At 43.3% G+C, this 19595-nt stretch overlaps 1 protein-coding gene across 1 annotated transcript in view; it reads right to left on the bottom strand.

Annotated features, from left to right (window-relative positions):
• Positions 1–16060: 16060 nt before the first annotated feature.
• Positions 16061–19595, bottom strand: part of LOC141059940 (G-protein coupled receptor 143-like) — a 106214-nt gene continuing 102679 nt past the window's right edge. Inside the window, exon 9 of the mRNA XM_073556164.1 lies at positions 16061–16795. Within this exon, the coding sequence (XP_073412265.1) occupies positions 16746–16795 (50 nt within the window). The 3' untranslated portion in view covers positions 16061–16745. The remainder of the gene's footprint in view (positions 16796–19595) is intronic.

Genomic DNA, 19595 nt, shown 5'->3' with positions numbered 1-19595 from the left:
TGCGCAGTAATGGCTTTCTTCTGGCGACTCGACCATGCAGCCCAATTTCCTTCAAGTGCCTCCTTATTGTGCATACTGAAACAACCATCCCACTAGTTTTCAGGGAGTCCAGTATTTCAGTATTTCAGCTGATGTTATTTGTGGGTTTTTCTTTGCATCTTGAACAATTTTCCTGGCAGTTGTGGACAAAATTTTTGTTGGTCTATCTGACCGTGGATTTGTTTTTACAGAGCGCCTAATTTTCCATTTGTTAATCACAGTTTGAACGCCGCTGACTGGCATCATCAATTCCTTGCATATCTTTTTGCATCCCTTTCCTGTTTTATATAGTTCAACTACCTTTTCCTGTAGATCCATTGACAATTCTTTTGCTTTCCCCATGACTCACAATCTAGAAATGTCAGTGGCTGGATGAAAGATGCAAGAGTCTGTCTGGATCCCAGATACTCACTTAGCTTTTATACACACACACTGATTGCAAGCAAACAGGCCACAGGTGAGGATGTTACCTTTAGTCACCATTCAAACCCATTTGTGTCAACTTCTGTGCATTTTATCAGGCCATAATCACCAGGGTATGTAAACTTTTGATCAGGGTAATTTGGATGTTTTGGGTTGTCATTATGATTTAAAAAGAGAAAACACAGTAGTTTGACAATAAATGGCTTCACCCAACCACTAACCATGAGTGGAGAAAAAGTTTTGGTGTTATCATTCATATCATCTGGAAAAAAAAGCCAAGAAAGCAAAAATTCTACCAGGGTATGTAAACTTTTGAGCACAACTATAAATAGCTCAATTATGTCCATACACAATGATACACCTATGTCATGCCTTGTATGAAAACACACATCATATCCTGAGATTGCTATAACCAGCCCGCTTCTTATAGTTGCCATTAGCTGCATTCATTCTGATGTTGCGTTCATTCGGTTGCAAAATGTGACTACTATAAAAACTTAAAGGGGTTGTTCCTTTCTATTAAAAGTTAGGAGGGCCCCGTCACACCAGCGATCCAGACAACGATATCAACGTGTCACGATCGCTGGTGAGTTCGCTACATGATCGCTGGTGAGCTGTCAAACAGACAGCTTCACAAGCGATCAGCACAGCGACGCCGAGTGCGCGGCGTCGCTGTGTACTTTTGTTACCAGATCCCTGCATCAGCGCGCTGGTAACTAAGGCACACATCGGGTTTCTAAGGGACGTGCGCCACTTAGAAACCCGATGTGTACCTTGGTTACCAGCTCCCTGCATCAGCGCACTGGTAACTAAGGTACACATCGAGTTTCTAGGCACAGCTCGCCCCCTTAGAAACCCGATGTGTACCTTAGTTACCAGCACCTGCTCGCTGGTCTCCTGCCTGTCACACGCAGCGATGCGTGCTGACCAGCGGGAGACCAGCGACCCCAAAAATGTTATAATTAAAGTTATCTTTTAATAATGTATCAGTAGATGGAAGAAAATTATGTAAATAATCTTTATTGACATTGGACAAAAGTGGACTATTGTTGTAACTTTGGAGAAGGGGACCCAGAAATTTGTGAGTTAATTTATTTTTCTTTCAACAAGACATTGCATGATGTATCTCTGTAGAGCTGCTGTTTGCACAACCTGCAGATGACCAGAAGATTAACCAGCAAGGTCCAAAATAATGTCACATTGGGAGTACGTGCATCAGAGCACAGATATTTTTCCTGCGTTTAAGTTATTATTGCCCCTGTTATACACCTGAGGTGCACAACCTTTTAAGGTCCGCTGGCCAAATTTTGTGATTGTGGTCACCTTTGGATACCTAGTTACCTTTAAAGAGAGTCTGCTAGCTACAACAATACCATTTACCTGCAGATATATAGAGGTAATTTGAGAATAGAGCTTTAAATATTTTTGGATGGATTACTGGAACAGCAGCTCCTGAGAGAAAATTAAAGCTTGTCAGGCCTTACGGCATAAGTCTGCAGTTAGGGGCCCATCACAGCAAACGATGCACCAGCAATCCCGACAACGATACGACCTGGTCAGGATCGCTGATGCATCGCTACATGATCGCAGGACCATGGACCAGCGAGGACGCTGGTATCCAAGGTAAATATCGGGTAACTAAGCAAGCGCGTCGCTTAGTTACCCGCTGTGTACCTTGGATACCAGCGTGCTTGCGCTGAGAGCTGGTATCTAAGGTAAATATCGGGTATCTAAGCGCGCATCACTTAGTTAGGCTGGTTTCGCACTTGCTTTTTTTGCGCTGTTTTTTAGTGCAAAAAACATGCTTTTTTTCCCCTATCTTTTACATGGGTGCGCATACACATGCGTTTGTACGCGTTTGTATGCACATGCATTTTATTGTAGTGTGCGCTCGGGCGCACAAAATGCATCCTGTTGCATTTTTTGTGCGTCCGACTTGCCCCCAAAAAACGCATGCGCACGCAATGCGTTTTTTTACAGCCAAACACCCATTATAGTCAATGGGTGCGCATATGGGCGGCACACATCGGGAACACCGCTCATCGGACCGGACCAACCTCGTTTTCATCGCCCGCCAAAAGTAGGTGACAGATTCCCTTTAAGCACATGCTAAAAAGGAAGAAAGAAATATTTATAAAATGGAAAGAGGGAGACATATCTAAAGAAGAATATAATGCTGTCTGCAGACTTGCAGGGCACAAATCAGATTACTAAAGCTGACAATGAATTGAGGCTTGCAATAGACGTCAAAAGCAATAATAAAGGATTTTGAGGATATGTCAAAAGTAAAAGAAAAGTCAAAGATGCTATAGGATTTTTACAGGATGAAAACGATGAAATGGTAAGACAGGATGTTGAGAAGGCCGAACTTTTAAATTCCTATTTTGCATCTGTTTTCTCTCAGAAAGGAAATGTAACATCAACTGTGCTTCACTGTCCTATTAAGGGGATAGAAGAATCTAGGATATCTATAAACAGAAAGATAGTGAGGAAACACTTATCTAACCTAAATGAATTCAAGTCTCCAGGTCCAGATGAATTACACCCCAGAGCACTGAAGGAGATAGCAGAAGAAATTTTTGAACCCCTCTCCATAATCTTTGAAAATTCTTGGAGAACAGGAGAAGTCATATCTGTTGTTCCTATCTTCAAAAAGGGGAAGAAGGTGGACCCAGGCAACTATAGGCCGGTGAGTCTGACTTCCATACCAGGAAAGATCTTTGAAGAAATTATTAAACAACATGTATGTAAGTACCTGGATAAGAATGAAGTGATTAAACAGAGTCAGCATGGGTTTGTAACTAATAAGTCATCTCAGACTAACTTAATTTCCTTCTATGACAGAATCACTGATTGGGTGGATCAGGGAAATGCTGTAGATATAGTATATCTTGACTTCAGCAAAGCATTTGACAAAGTATCTAACACAATCCTTATTGAAAAAATGGCTAAGTATGGAATGGACAAGGCAACTGTTAGGTGGATTCATAACTGGCTCAGTGATCGGACCCAAAGAGTGGTCGTAAATTGCTGTACATCCAGTTGGAAGAATGTCTCAAGTTTGGTACCACAGGACTCTGTCATGGGCCCTGTATTGTTCAACATCTTTATCAACGATTTAGATGAAGGAATTGAGGGTTAACTGATTAAATTTGCTGATGACACAAAGATAGGAGGGATAGCTAATACTAGAGAAGAGAGAGCATTCAAAAAGATATAAATAAACTGGAGCAGTAGGCAGCAACTAACAGAATGGTTTTTAACAGGGAAAAATGCAAAGTACTACATCTGGGCAATAAAAATCAAAAAAGCATATACAGAATGGGAGGAATAGGGCTAAGCAACAGCACATGTGAAAAAGACTTGGGTATACTAATAGATCACAGACTGAATATGAGTCAACAGTGTGATGCAGCCGCAAAAAAGGCAAATGCAATTCTAGGATGTATTAACAAAAGCATACAGTCTAGATCATGTGAAGTCATTATTGCCCTCTAATCCTCTTTGGTCAGACCTCATCTGCAATACTGTGTCCAGTTTTGGGAGCCACATTTTAAAAAAGACATCAACAAACCGGAGCAAGTTCAGAAAAGAGCGACCAGAATGGTGACCGGTCTGCAAACCCTGTCTTATGAGGAAAGGTTGCAGGATTTGGGAATCTTTAGCTTGCAGAAGAGAAGACTGAGAGGAGACTTTATAGCTGTCTACAAATATCTCAAGGGCTGTCACATTGTAGAAGGATCATCTTTATTCTCATTTGCACAAGGAAATACTAGAAGCAATGGGATGAAACTGAATGGGGTGAGACACAGATTAGATATTAGAAAAAACTTTTTGACAGTTAGATTGATCAATGAGTGGAACAGGCTGCCATGAGAGGTGGTGAGTTCTCCTTCAATAGAAGTCTTCAAACAGAGGCTGGACAGACATCTGTCTGGGATGATTTAGCGAATCCTGCTTTGAGCAGGGGGTTGGACCAGATGGTCCAGGAGGTCCCTTCCAACTCTACGATTCTATGATTCCATTTATGACCACTCTTTGGGTCCGATCACTAAGCCAGTTATGAATTGACCTAACGACTGCCTTGTCCATTCCATAATTAGTCATTTTATCAATAAGGATGGTGTGATATACTTTGTCAAATGCTTTGCTAAAGTCAAGATATACTATATCTACAGCATTTCCCGCATCCAACCCCTCAGTGATTCTGTCATAGAGGGAAATTAAGTTAGTCTAACATGACTTATTAGTTACAAACCCATGCAGACTCTGGTTAATCACTTCATTCTTATCCAGGTACTTACATACATGTTGTTTAATAATTTGTTCAAAGATCTTTCCTGGTATAGAAGTCAGAATCACCGGCCTATAGTTTCCTGGGTCCACCTTCTTCCCCTGTTTGAATGCAGGAACATTTGCTCTTCTCCAGTCTTCTGGGACTTCTGTTCTCCAAGAATTTTCACAGATTATGGAGAGTGGTTTAAAAATTTCTTCTGCTATCTCCTTCAGTACTCTGGGGTGTAATTCATCTGGATCTGGAGACTTGAATTCCTTTATGTTAGCTAAGTATTCCCTCACTATCTTTCTGTTTATAGATAGCCTGGATTCTTCTATTCCTTTAATAGGACAGTGAAGATCAGTTAATGTTACATTTCCTTTCAGAGAGAAAACAGATGCAAAATAGGAATCTAAAAGTTTGGCTTTCTCAACATCCTTTCTTACCATTTCATTTGTATCCTGTAAAAATCCTATAGCATCTTTTTACTTTTCTATTACTTTTGACATATCCCCAAAATCGTTTTTTATTGCTTTTGATGTCTTTTGCAAGCCTTAATTCATTGTCAGTTTTAGATAATCTGATTCGTGCCCCGCAGAATAAAAAGTACATATCACAGAAAATAATAACTTTTTGCACATACCACTGGATTACATAAACACTGATAGAGCTTACACCAGTGTTCCCCCAATTCCATCCCTCAAAAGCCACCAGCAGATCATGTTTTCAGAATTTCCTTAGCATTGCCTAGGTGAGGGAACCTGTGGCATTTTCTGATGCCTTGATAATGATTACCTGTTGGTGGCTCTTGAGAATGATTTGGGGGACACTGCATTAGACCAAATGGTGCAAAGACTGTGCTTATAAACTACTGGTGCTGTTGCTGTGTTGACCAATGGGCTTGTGAGTACAAGGGACTTAGACACGATGTGTCAGGCTCTCCAAGCTGGCAAGACCGGGGTCATGCGGACACATGAAGTAACTGGACTATGTCCAGGGACTGTCAGGTAACTGTTAATGTGTGAGCCTAAGAGTAATTTTTTTCTCTGGAATATGGACTCAGATGGACATTGGTTTTGGTTCTGACAAAGAGGACCGCCTACTTAAAGTTTCATGCAGGAGAAGGATATGGTATGTGCCCAATAACTATTATGGTGCAGAGCAAGACAAGAATACAGACTGGAATGGAGGTGTATCCTCTCCAGCTATTCGTCCCACTTTTGTCTTCGATGCAATGATAGATGGAGATTGGAATGGATACCAAGTGGTCAATGCCATGAAAAGGCCTTCACCAGAGAAGGTGAAAGTGTTGAACGAGGTTTTATTCATACTATAACTCCAGGCCACATGTTGCTTGTGTTACTGTGAGCAGCCTGTGGGGCCTAAATGTGTTACAATGGCCTGCAGTGTCTCTGCCCTGGTCTCCCATTGAGCATATCTAAGACGTCATTGGTTGGCAAATGGAAAATGAGCTGCCAGCAGTGGATCTTGATGATTTTCCCAATTGCATTCAGAGTGGCAGAATATCCTTCAGACAACCATTAAAAACCTCATTAGTAGCAGCCAAGGTGTGTATATGCGTGTATTTCTGTATATTGTTCTTATACTTGATCTTCTTTCTATCTAATATATAAAGTTCAAGTGTGTATATGTATGTATGCATGTATGTATGTCCGGGATTGGCATCCGCACAGTTGCAGCTACAGCCACAAAATTTGGCACAGTCACACGTCTGGACCCCAAGAGTGTCCTAGGCTATGTTGTGAGGCGAAATTTTAACCCCGGGCATTCCAATTCACCAAACAATTTTGCCCCTATCTATATAATGGGGAAAGTGTGTGTGTGTGTGTGTGTGTGTGTGTGTGTGTGTGTGTGTGTGTGTGTATCAAGCACTGCCCCTCATTATGATGTCACAATGGTTGCCATAGCGACGCTGATGTCATCATAGGTTGCAAGCCCCACCGCTCATTAAGATGTCATAATGGTTGACTATGGGATGGAGGATGTGTGATGGGTATATGGGCACTGGACTATGGGATGGAGGATATGTATGACGGGTATATGGGCACGGGACTATGGGATGGAGGATGTGTGATGGGTATATGGGCACTGGAAAATGGGATGGAGGATATGTATGACGGGTATATGGGCACGGGACTATGGGATGGCGAATATGTATGATGGGTATATGGGCATGGGACTATGGGATGGAGGTTGTGTGATGGTTATTTGGGCACTGGACTATGGGATGGAGGATATGTATGACGGGTATATGGGCATGGGACTATGGGATGGAGGATATGTATGATGGGTATATGGGCATGGGACTATGAGATGAAGGATATGTGATGGGTATATGGGCACTCGACTATGGGATGGTGAATATGTATGATGGGTATATGGGCATGGGACTATGGGATGGAGGATGTGTGATGGGTATATGGGCACTCGACTATGGGATGGAGGATATGTATGATGAGTATATGGGCACGGGATGATGGGATGGAGGATGCGTGATGGGTATATGGGCATGAGACTATGGGATGGAGGATGTGTGATGGGTATATGGACACTCGACTATGGGATGGAGGATATGTATGATGGGTATATGGGCACGGGCCTATGGGATCGTGGATATGTATGATGGGTATATGGGTACGGGATTATGGGATGGAGGATATGTATGATGGGTATATGGGCATGGGACTATGAGATGAAGGATGTGTGATGGGTATATGGACACTCTACTATGGGATGGCGAATATGTATTATGGGTATATGGGCATGGGACTATGGGATGGAGAATATGTATGATGGTTATATGGGCATGGGACTATGGGATGGAGGATGTGTGATGGGTATATGGGCACTCGACTATGGGATGGAGGATAGGTATGTTGGGTATATGGGCACGAGACTATGGGATGGAGGATAATTATAATTTGTTATAACTATCCACAGTTAGTTACTATGCCCGGGCAGCGCCGGGCTCTTCAGCTAGTATATAAAAATGTGTATGTTTGTGTATATGTGTGCATCGACGATGTCATAATGGTTGCCATGGCGACGATGATATCATAATAGGTTGCAATGGTGATGGTTATGTCAGAATGGTTTCCATGGTGACGATTCTGTCATAGTAGGTTGCCATGGTGATGATGTCAGAATGGTTGCCATGGCGAAGATGATATCATAATAGGTTGCAATGGTGACGGTTATGTCATAATGGTTTCCCTGGTGACAATGCGGTCATAATAGGTTGCCATGGTGATGATGATGTCAGAATGGTTGCCATGGCAAAGATGATGTCATAATGGGTAAATGTGAAAAATGAGGATGAATGTACTCATGGAGGTTAACATCCGACACTGCGGAGACACCATCACGTTTCTCAACGCAGCGATTCTAGAGCAATGCCCCCATCCCTTATGGAAAATATGCAAAAACATGCAAAACACAAGCCACGGAGACACCATCACATGTTTCTCAACGCAAGCAATGACTAGCCAGGTCTTTCCCCGGGAAGGAACAACCACGGGAAGGGCAGTCTCCAATGAAGGAAACCACCTATGCCAAAACATGGTATCCATCCACAGACAGCTGTTTCGGGGTATTGCCCCTCATCAGTGTGGAGTAGGAAACTTGCTAGTAGGAGCAATACCTAGTAAATAATGGGTATATGGGGCTGGAACTATGGGATGGAGGATGTGTGATGGGTATATGGGCCAGGAACTATTGGATGGAGGATATGTATGATGGGTACAGGGGCACGGGATTATGGGATAGAGGATATGGATATGTATGATGGGTATATGGGCACGGGACTATGGGATGGAGGATGTGTGCTGGGTATATGGGCACTGGACTATGGGATGCAGGATATGTATGTTGGGTATATGGGCACAGGACTATAGGATGGCGGATATGTATGATGGGTATATGGGGAAGGGACTATGGGATGGAGGATATGTATGATGGGTATATGGGCACTGGACTATGAGATGGAGGATAATCATTATAGTTTGTTATAACTAACTACAGTTAGTTGCTATGCCTGGGCAATGCCGGGCTCTTCACCTAGTACCAAATAAAGTGAGGAGGGTATAATGTCTTTGTTAGTCTTTATCATTTCAGCCTTCTGCATCCTTTTGTAAAGGGCTAATAGTTTGAGTATCTTTTTAGGTGTAACACCATTATGAGTAACTCCATTAATTCCATAAGCCATGTGTTCTGCCAGTTTAAGTAAAATGTTATAAATCAATGTATTTTTAATCCTAGTTATCAATAAATCTAACAATAAATAACAAATCAGATATTTGCATAGCACATGTCCATCTTGCAAATTAATAGAAATTTAAGATACAGTAATTTAGCCAATTTTAAATCTATTACTCTTGGTTTATTACCTAGGTCCACATATTAATATTAAGTCAGTAAAGAAAGCTGGTGATAAAGAGTAGGTCATAGATACGAGAAACATTGTGTCATATGGTACATTTCTTTTTGTGTAGAGTATCTGAGAATATTGTTATACAGCCCCTCACATACAACCACTATGGCTGCCTGCTCCTAGTTCTTTATCTCTTTAGTGTCCATTCTTATCTTATAGAAATCCATGTCTGATAAAGGTCCAGATATAGGGATCGAAACGTTACGCCAGTGTAGTTTTTTTGGACTACCTAATAAAATCTGAAATATCATTTGTACTTTGGAGTGCCAAGTACCTTTTCATGTTTTATCTGTCGGATATGGAACCCTGAGTGTCCCCTTGTCACAGGAGTGCTATATATCCATTATATGCACAATATTTTGTTCTACAATCCAGCTGAAGATTGTAGCTTCCTAAGTGTGCCCTACTTTCATTCTGCTGATATAGGCCGTGGCTCTGTAAAGGTACTGTCACACTTAGCGATGTACCAGCGATCCCGACCAGCGATATGACGCGGTCAGGACCGCTGGTACATCGCTAAGTGGTCGCTAGTGAGCTGCCACACAGGCAGATCTCACTAGCGACATCGCTGGGGACGGGGGTCGCTACTTACCTGTCACACCAGGCGATCCTGCGTCCTCCCGCCCGGCTCCACGCGTCGCTCGTCTCTCCACAGGAAGCGCCGCAGGAAGCTGACGACGAGAAACGGTCCAGGACGATCTCGCGCGATCAGCGATGAGCAGCGGGGGAACGGGTCGCTGGTAAGTATCAGACACAGAGATATCGCTAGCAATATTGCTATAACGTCACTAGTTATAGCGATATTGCTAGCGATATCTCTTAGTGTGACATGCCCTTTACTCTGGCTGCATGCATGATGTCTTTGCCAACCAGTGCCCAAGTATGATGTCAAGCTTGGATGCCCATTTTAATGGGAATTTTCACTGAAATGCCTTTTCCTTTGACATGTCTGCTTAGTTTTAGATTTCCTACTCCGGGTTTACATTTCTTGCCTTCTCTGGTTTTATATTTTGGCCTTTCCGATTCTGATGAATCTTCTGAAACTGACTCACAGCTTCGCTTTTGACCATACCACTTTTCCATCTCGAGTACCACTGCCAATCAATGGCCAATTTGCAGACCATAATGTGGAAATCCTTTTGCAGGGGCAAAGTGTAAAACTCGGGCTTTCTAAGACTACAGTCTAGTCAGCATCAAATACAGTTGTGGCCAAAAGTATTGACACCCCTGCAATTCTGTCAGATAATACTCAGTTTCTTCCTGAAAATGATTGCAAACACAAATTCTTTGGTATTATTATCTTCATTTGTCTTAAATGAAAAAACACAAAAAGAATTGTCCTAAAGCCAAATTGGATATAATTCCACACCAAACATAAAAAGAGGGTGGACACAAGTATTGGCACTGCTCGAAAAACCATGTGATGCTTCTCTAACTTGTGTAATTAACAGCACCTGTAACTTACCTGTGGCACCTAACAGGTGTTGGCAATAACTAAATCACACTTGCAGCCAGTTGACATGGATTAAAGTTGACTCAACCTCTGTCCTGTGTCCTTGTGTGTACCACATTGAGCATGTAGAAAAGAAAGACGACCAAAGAACTGTCTGAGGACTTGAGAAACCAAATTGTGAGGAAGCATGAGCAATCTCAAGGCTACAAGTCCATCTCCAAAGACCTGAATGTTCCTGTGTCTACCGTGCGCAGTGTCATCAAGAAGTTTAAAGCCCATGGCACTGTGGCTAACCTCCCTAGATGTGGACGGAAAAGAAAAATTGACAAGAGATTTCAACGCAAGATTGTGCGGATGTTGGATAAAGAACCTCGACTAACATCCAAACAAGTTCAAGCTGCCCTGCAGTCCGAGGGTACAACAGTGTCAACCCGTACTATCTGTCGGCGTCTGAATGAAAAGGGACTCTATGGTAGGAGACCCAGGAAGACCCCACTTCTTACCCCGAGACATAAAAAAGCCAGGCTAGAGTTTGCCAAAACTTACCTGAAAAAGCCTAAAACGTTTTGGAGGAATGTTCTCTGGTCAGATGAGACAAAAGTAGAGCTTTTTGGGCAAAGGCATCAACATAGAGTTTACAGGAGAAAAAAAAGAGGCATTCAAAGAAAAAAAGCACAGTACCTACAGTCAAACATGGCGGAGGTTCCCTGATGTTTTGGGGTTGCTTTGCTGCCTCTGGCACTGGACTGCTTGACCGTGTACATGGCATTATGAAGTCTGAAGACTACCAACAAATTTTGCAGCATAATGTAGGGCCCAGTGTGAGAAAGCTGGGTCTCCCTCAGAGGTCATTGGTCTTCCAGCAGGACAATGACCCAAAACACACTTCAAAAAGCACTAGAAAATGGTTTGAGAGAAAGCACTGGAGACTTCTAAGGTGGCCAGCAATGAGTCCAGACCTGAATCCCATAGAACACCTGTGGAGAGATCTAAAAATGGCAGTTTGGAGAAGGCACCCTTGTAATATCAGAGACCTGGAGCAGTTTGCCAAAGAAGAATGGTCTAAAATTCCAGCAGAGCATTGTAAGAAACTCATTGATGGTTACAGGAAACAGTTGGTCGCAGTTATTTTGGCTAAAGGTTGTGCAACCAAGTATTAGACTGAGGGTGCCAAAACTTTTGTCTGGCCCATTTTCGGAGTTTTGTGTGAAATGATCAATGTTTTGCTTTTTGCTTCATTCTCTTTTGTGGTTCTTCATTTAAGACAAATTAAATGAAGATAATAATACCAAAGAATTTGTTTTTGCAATCATTTTCAGGAAGAAACTGAGTATTATCTGACCAAATTGCAGGGGTGTCAATACTTTAGGCCACAACTGTAGTTTTTAGTTTACCACATTCTGGTACTTCACTATAACATGATCACAGGCACATGAATTACAACAGCACTGTTTGCTTTGCGCCTGATACTGTCAGTAGACCTTTATGAAGCTATGAACGAAAAAGTTGCTGTGTAAGGCTCTTCCAGTAAGAAATTTTGCTGACTCTTTTGGAAATTTCAGACAACTGCCTTTGTTCCTTCTGCTACTCCTGTAAGCTGGCAGACCTTTTCTTTGTGACCACCTAGTTGGTGCTTGCTACTCTGGTTCAAGAATATGAACTTCTGGCACCTGCATAGTGTAGGTGTTAAGGCATGTCAGGGCTTTATCAACTAGTGTGCCAATCACTTGAATTGTGTCTCCAGCAATTTTCTGTTCTACACCTTACTCAACTTCTAGTCTAGGTTCAGCATACTTCCCCTGTCACCACCCTCATTTGCTGTACTCAGGGCTTTTTTTGTAAAAGAATATTTGCCGGTACGCAATATTTGCCCCCGACCTCCTCTGTGCAGCCCCCGTCCTCCTCCATGCAGCCCCCGACCTCCTCCTTCATACTCACCCTGCTGTGCCGTCGCTGAACGTCCCTGAATCCTCCATTGTCCAGCGCTAACAGCTTCTTCCTGCCTTCAGCGGTCACATGGTACCGCTCATTAAGCTCATGAATATGCTTCCATGCCCATGGACGTCCATATTCACGAGCTTAATGAGTGGTACCATGTGACCGCTGAAGGCAGGAAGAAGCTGTCAGCGCTGGGACAAGGAGGATTCAGGGACATCCAGGGAGGCATGGGAAGGGTGAGTTTGACTTCCCAGCCACCGGCTCCTGCCGCCACTCCCCCTCCCCCGCTGAAGCACCTTCAGATTTCCGGTACGCCGTACCGTCGCAAAAAAAGCACTGGCTGTACTCCTTATTGGGTTTTACTAATTGCCTGGCATGTATCAGTTACATAATTTCCCTAGCCTTTATAAGGCCCAGCTAGACACACCCCTTTTAAGTTGCCATGTGTTATTTCCTCATACATCTGCAACTATCTATGGCTCCACAAGACCAACTGACCCACAAGAGCCATTATTTACTGTAAGCATCTTGAACTGATACAAGAGACTGTTCATACTATGCAGCATACTTTTTTGCAAACTCCTGTGATTTATACTAACCCTCATACCTCCTAGTTAATCCATCTTTGACTAACATGAAAACTATTTTGAGCTTGTTCACTTTGTATTGCAACCGGCTGTGGATCCAGACACCATCTATGTGCTGCTCCAGGCTTCCACATACCTAGTGCGTTTCAACCATAACCCTGCAGTTCTGTGGATCCACCTCACCAAATGAACCTAATGTTCCATAAGGTGGCCTGCATAATTTTCTTGCTTTTGTGGAAGTTCTGATCTTGGCATTCAGACCAATCATGTCATATCTGATTATCTGTATAAATTTCAGAGCAGTTTTAAGGAATCAGGCTGTGTCTGCTTAGCATTATTCCACCTAATATAAGAGACTTCCATTGATGAAACAGTATTCCATCAAGTTTTGCACATGGGCTCCAGAAGTGTGTAATAAGTGTGGCTGCTTTCTAAGACTCAAGCACAAAATTGTGAGTCTTGATCTTCCCGTTCCTTGATAACCTAATTTCAGTAACAACTACAGTGTATCTTCATTTCTGGGAAATTTTATTAGAGGGGTTGCCCAGTACTTGGATAACCCCTTCTCATTCCCCATGTTTTGCTCCATCAGAATAAACACACCTATACTCACCTCCAGTGTTGACGTCATTTCAGTGTTGTCGGCTCTAGCTTTCCCGATGCTCATGTGCAGTTGTTATGATAAGTGAGCCCTGCACCCAATGGCAGCACTGTCACCATCCTTTGGACAAATCAAATATCAAGAGGAAGGCAGAGAGCAGCAGCAGCCCTTGCTTCTTGTTGATGTTGAATACATCTGAAGGTGGTGATAGGTAAGCCGTCGCTGATTGGCTGATTCAGGGCTCATGGTACATAATGTCACAAGACCCCCGGGAACGCGAGTACTGACACCGCTGGAACGGCACTGGTACGGGAGGTGAGCATAGCTGCTTTTGTTTTAATGCAGCCAAACATGAGGAAGATTGAGAAGGGGTTGTCCTAGTAGTGGACAATCCTTTTAAACATAGGAACATACTTCTCTTTACCTTTAATTGTATTGCCAAAGCTGGAACCAGCTGAAGTGCATACATTTTAGTCATCTGGCTCTGACTTAGAAAGAGAGAGGAACTTGTTTGCCCAAAGGTCTTTGTCTCTACTGTGGGAAGAAAGGACACATACTCTACAGGTCGCATAGGCATTAGACTAAAGTCAGCTGAGAACCTGTCATTAGTCTAATGTTGATGGGACTCGTGGACTCTCCTCTACCTCAATAGATGATCTCATGGGAGAGAAGGATCCAACCTACCAAACTTCAGTAACTGATCCTTATGACAGCAGGTCATGGTAAGCACAGGATTGCTCAGCTAAGCTGAGCATCCTCGTATATGGGGAGGGAAGGCAGGAGCAATAGGTTCTTCAAAAGGTTTCCTGTTATGATTGGGTCACCGAGGAGGAACGCAAGACCAAGCTAAGCCACAGAAAACCAGAGAGGTTGGTAACTAAGCGGATTGCAGACCCCTGATCCTATCCACACAACTAGCAGTAGCCGTGGAGCGTACCTACGATGATTCTAGACGCCTCGACACAGGCAGAGAACTAAATAAGCCTAAAGCAAGAAAGGGGAAATCTAAACTGCCCCAGAGCAGACCCCAAAGGAATAGGTAGCCCCCAAACATATTGTCGGTGAGACAAGATGAAAACACAAATGCAGGTAGGAAAATAGGCTGAGCAAACGATGGGGCCCACACTAACTAGACAGGACAGGAAAGACACTGTCTGCAATCACGCAAAAAACCCTGCAAAAAATGTCCAACACGTCTGATAGAAAAATACTGAAGTCACTAGACTTCGCCCACTATATCAGCACTCTGGCATATTCTGAAAGCAGAGCAAAAAGAGGCCAATCTAATAAGGGATAAAAACAAACTGGCACAAGCAGTAACATAAGGATGGAAATTCGGCACAGCCCCAGCCGGGGCTGGCTGACCACACAAAACTGAATAGACAAAACCAATTCAAATGTGAACAATAACAAAGAACACTTAGCTTGAGCATGCAGGGACTAAACTGGAAACTAAGAGGCAGGAAAAAAAATCACCAGCAGGGAAAGAGGGAGTCGGTGGTCTTAAATCCAATCAGAAACTCCAGATGTCCAATCGTCCTCCTCATTATCAGGTGGCAGGCCTCTGTCAATTAGATCAGCTCCATTTCCTCCTGTAACCACCAGAGGGAGCTCGGAAAGAGAACTCGTGACCCCTCTGTCAATACAACCAGCTCCACTACCTTCACTAGCAACCAGAGGTAGGCCAGAAAGTGAATTCACAACAGTTTCGTATCTAAAAAGAGTATAGAGGCATTAACTTTCTGGTGCGCCCCTAAGGTCAGGGTCAGAAGTGGGTGATGGCAAGAAGAATACTTCATAAAAGTTTGACACCTACTTTCTTTGACAAAAAAGCTTTTGGTTCCTGTCACTGTGGTATTCAAGTGCTTTGGGAAATTCTGCCTTAATTTTCTACACTCTAGAGAGCTGCCGAGAATCCTTAACAACAAACTCTTTATTCCTCTGCTGCCGCTCCAAGAACCCCTATAATATCAACTCAGTCATCGCACAGTTGATCATTTCTAAGTAGGAATCCTGCATACTTCGTATTCACTCTTTCAATTGATCTGTAATATTTGGAACTTGGACTATGGATCCTTCCTGTTTATTGCAACACATTCCTGACCTGGACCACATCCCCAATCGGTGTAATTTTTTTTTCTGGCTTGGATTTCACTGCAGTACACAAGCAGAGACCGATACTGTATTGTGAAAAAAGAATGCAGTAATCAATGCAGGAACTTTATACTTATTACTGCGAATGGACTAATTCGCTGTACCAAAAAAAAAAAATAGATTTCTTCACTCATTGATCTCATTGTTTCAGCCACATCAAAAGGGATTATTATTTCACCAAGTTGGATCTGCATGGGATAGTTTGTTTCAAACCAGTGACAGTATTGCATAGATGACAGCTTTTAACACTTGGGATTAACAGTGTGAATACATAAAGATTGAAAGGAAGGCATCACTAAGGCTATGTGCACACATTGCAGATTCTGCTGCGTTTCCGCAGCGGTTTTGGCCCTGCAGAAACGCAGCAGTTCCGCAGACATGGTACAGTACCATGTTATCCTATGGCATTTCAAAACAGCTGTGCTCACGCTGCGGTTTTTTTCCACGCGGTTTTGCTGCGGTTTACAAACCCTCAGCATGTCAATTGTTTGGGCGGATTCCGCAGCGGTTTCACACCTTTAACATAGTAGAGGTGTGAAACCGCAGGGCAAAACCGCAGGGTAATCCGCAGGAAAACCGCAGGTCACTTTACCTGCGGTTTTACCTGCGGATCCGCGCGGAAAAACCCACAGGTGAATCCGCAGCGTGTGCACATAGCCTTAAACATTGCAGCCACATTTTAAGAGTTTATTAATATCAGTCTCTGGATGACCTCTATCAATATGTACTAGTCTATTTGCATGATATCTTGATCTTTATAAAAAGGTTCTGTGAATGTATTGTCTTCTTGTCTGCTCTATTCTGCGGAGGTCGGAAAAGAACTCTCAGTATGTTGATATTCGTGAAGTGTCTTTTTGGGAAGCAATTTCCTTCCCTGGAAAAAACAAGGGGAGAGACTTGCTGAAAAATAGCAAAACCACCAGAAATAAAAATAAAAGACCATATTTCTATTTGGTAATCAACAATGCAAACAAAAAGACAATATTAAAAACATTAAAAACCAAAACATGGTAGATACACATATCATGCCCATAACACAGCAATAACACTCCTCCAAAAAACTGTTCCAAAGTTTGTGTGGCCCTAAATATAAATACACTATTCAAAAATATAAAGGGGACACTTAAACAACAGAATATAATGCCAAGTAAATCAAACTGTGAAATCAAACTGTCCACTTAGGAAGCAACACTGATTGACAATCAATTTCACATGCTGTTGTGCAAATGGAATAGACAACAAATGGAAATTATTGGCAATTATCAAGACACACTCAAAGGAGTGTTTCTGCAGGTGGGGACCACAGACCACATCTCAGTACCAATGCTTTCTGGCTGATGTTTTGATCACTTTTGAATGTTGGTTGTGCTTTCACACTCGTAGCATGAGACGGACTCTACAATCACACACAAGTGGCTCAGGTAGTGCAGCTCATCCAGGATGGCACATCAATGCAAGCTGTGGCAAGAAGGTTTGCTGTCTGTCAGCATAGTGTCCAGAGGCTGGAGGTGCTACCAGGAGACAGGCCAGTACACCAGGAGATGTGGACGGGGCCCAGCAGCAGGACTGCTCCCTCCGCCTTTGTGCAAGGAGGAACAGGAGGAGCACTGCGAGAGCCCTGCAAAATGACCTCCAGCAGGCCACAAATGTCTGTGTGTCTGCACAAACGGTTAAAAACAGACTCCATGAGGATGGTCTGGTTGCCCGACATCCACAGATGGGGGTTGAGCTCACAGCCCAAGACCATGCAGAACGTTTGGCATTTGCCACAAAACACCAGGATTGGCAAATTCGCCAATGGCGCCCTGTGCTCGTCACAGATGAAAGCAGGTTCACACTGAGCACGTGACAGAGTCTGGAGATGCTGTGGAGAGAGATCTGCTGCATGCAACATCCTTCAGCTTGACAGGTTTGGCAGTGGGTCAGTAATGGTATGGTGTGACATTTCTTTGGAGGGCCGCACAGCCCTACATGTGCTCGCCAGAGGTAGCCCGACTACCATTAGGTACCGAGATGAGATTCTCAGACCCCTTGTGAGACCATATGCTGGTGCGGTTGGCTCTGGGTTCCTCCTAATGCAGGACAATGCCAGACCTCATGTGGCTGGAGTGTGTCAGCAGTTCCTGCAAGATGAAGGCATTGAAGCTATGGACTGGCCCGCCCGTTCCCCAGACCTGAATCCGATTGAGCACATCTGGGACATCATGTCTCGCTCCATCCACCAACATCACGTTGCACCACAGCCTGTCCAGGAGTTGACGGATGCTTTAGTCCAGGTCTGGGAGGAGATCCCTCAGGAGACCATCCACCGCCTCAACAGGAGCATGCCCAGGCATTGTACAGTAGGGAGGTCATACAGGCACGTGGAGGCCACACACAATACTGAGCCTTATTTTGACTTGTTTATCTGTATATAATCTCTGTTTTTAATTAATGTACACTCACAGGATTCATCCATTCTTCCTTGGAAAATTCTTCTAGTTCTGCGAGATTCCTGGGTCATCTTGCATGCACTGCTATTTTGAGGTTTAGCCACTGATTTTCAATGATGTTCAGATTAGGGACTGTGAAAGCCATTGTAATACCTTGAGCTTGTAGATTCTGGTGCGTGTTTAGGATCGTTATCCATTTGTAGAAGCCATCCTCTTTACAACTTCAGCTTTTTGACAGAAAGTTGTTTAAATTTTATGGAATCCATTCTTCCCTCTACCGGTGAAATGTTGCCCGTGCCATTGGCTGCAACAAAATCCCAAAGCATGATTGATCCATCCCCATGCTTAATGGTTGGCAAGATGTTTTTTTCCTGAAATTCTGTGTCGTATTTTCTCTACACATATACCTTTAATCATTGCAGCAAAAGAGTTTTATTATAACCTCAATTGTCAACAGAACTTCTTTCCAAAATGCATCAGGCTTGTTTAGATGTTATTTTGCATACTTCTGACGCTCAATTTTATGGTGAGGATGCAGGAAAGGTTTTCTTCTGATGACTTTTTCATGAAGACCATATTTGTTCCACTATTAAGAGGCACCTGCACAATGTACCACAACTCCAGTGTCTGCTAAATCGTTCTGAAGGTCTTTTGCAGTCAAGCAGGGGTTCTGATTAGCCACTATAGCAATCGTTTGAGCAGCTCTCACTGAAATTTTGCCAAGTCTTCCAGACCTTATCTTGACCTCCACTGTTCCTGTTAACTGCCATTTTTTCAGTACATGTCAAACTGAGGAAAAGTCAACTTGAAAACGCTTTGCTATCATCTTATAGCCTTCTCCTGCATTGTAGTCCTCCACTATTTTCAGAGTGGTAAACAGCTGGTTAGAAGAACCCATGGCTGCTGTTTTTTGGCACAAGGTTAGAGGAGGCTGGGTTTTTATAAAGCTGGGAAATTTGCATCATCTGGCCTTTCCTAATGATGAGAGTGAACACTGTTGTGAGTTGATTCTCTGGTTCACCAGTGGTGAGTTCGCCTTCCAGACTCCCTCTGGTGGTGACAGGAGGTGGTGAGGCTGATTTGGTCAGTGGAGATCTACCACCTGATGGTGATGATGACGATTGAACCTCAGGAATCTTAGATTGGATTTAAGACTGCAGACGCCCCAAGTCAGTGCTGGTGATTGCTTCAGGCTGCTCAGGTCTTGGTTTTCAGCTCTGTTCCAGCCTTCTCAAAGCTAAG

This window comes from Dendrobates tinctorius, unplaced genomic scaffold (assembly GCF_039654945.1).
Source record: "Dendrobates tinctorius isolate UK_male_01 unplaced genomic scaffold, ASM3965494v1 ptg000231l, whole genome shotgun sequence".
Classification (NCBI taxonomy): domain Eukaryota; kingdom Metazoa; phylum Chordata; class Amphibia; order Anura; family Dendrobatidae; genus Dendrobates; species Dendrobates tinctorius.
The sequence above is the reverse complement of the archived record's forward strand: the minus strand, read 5'-3'. Positions and strand labels throughout refer to the sequence as shown.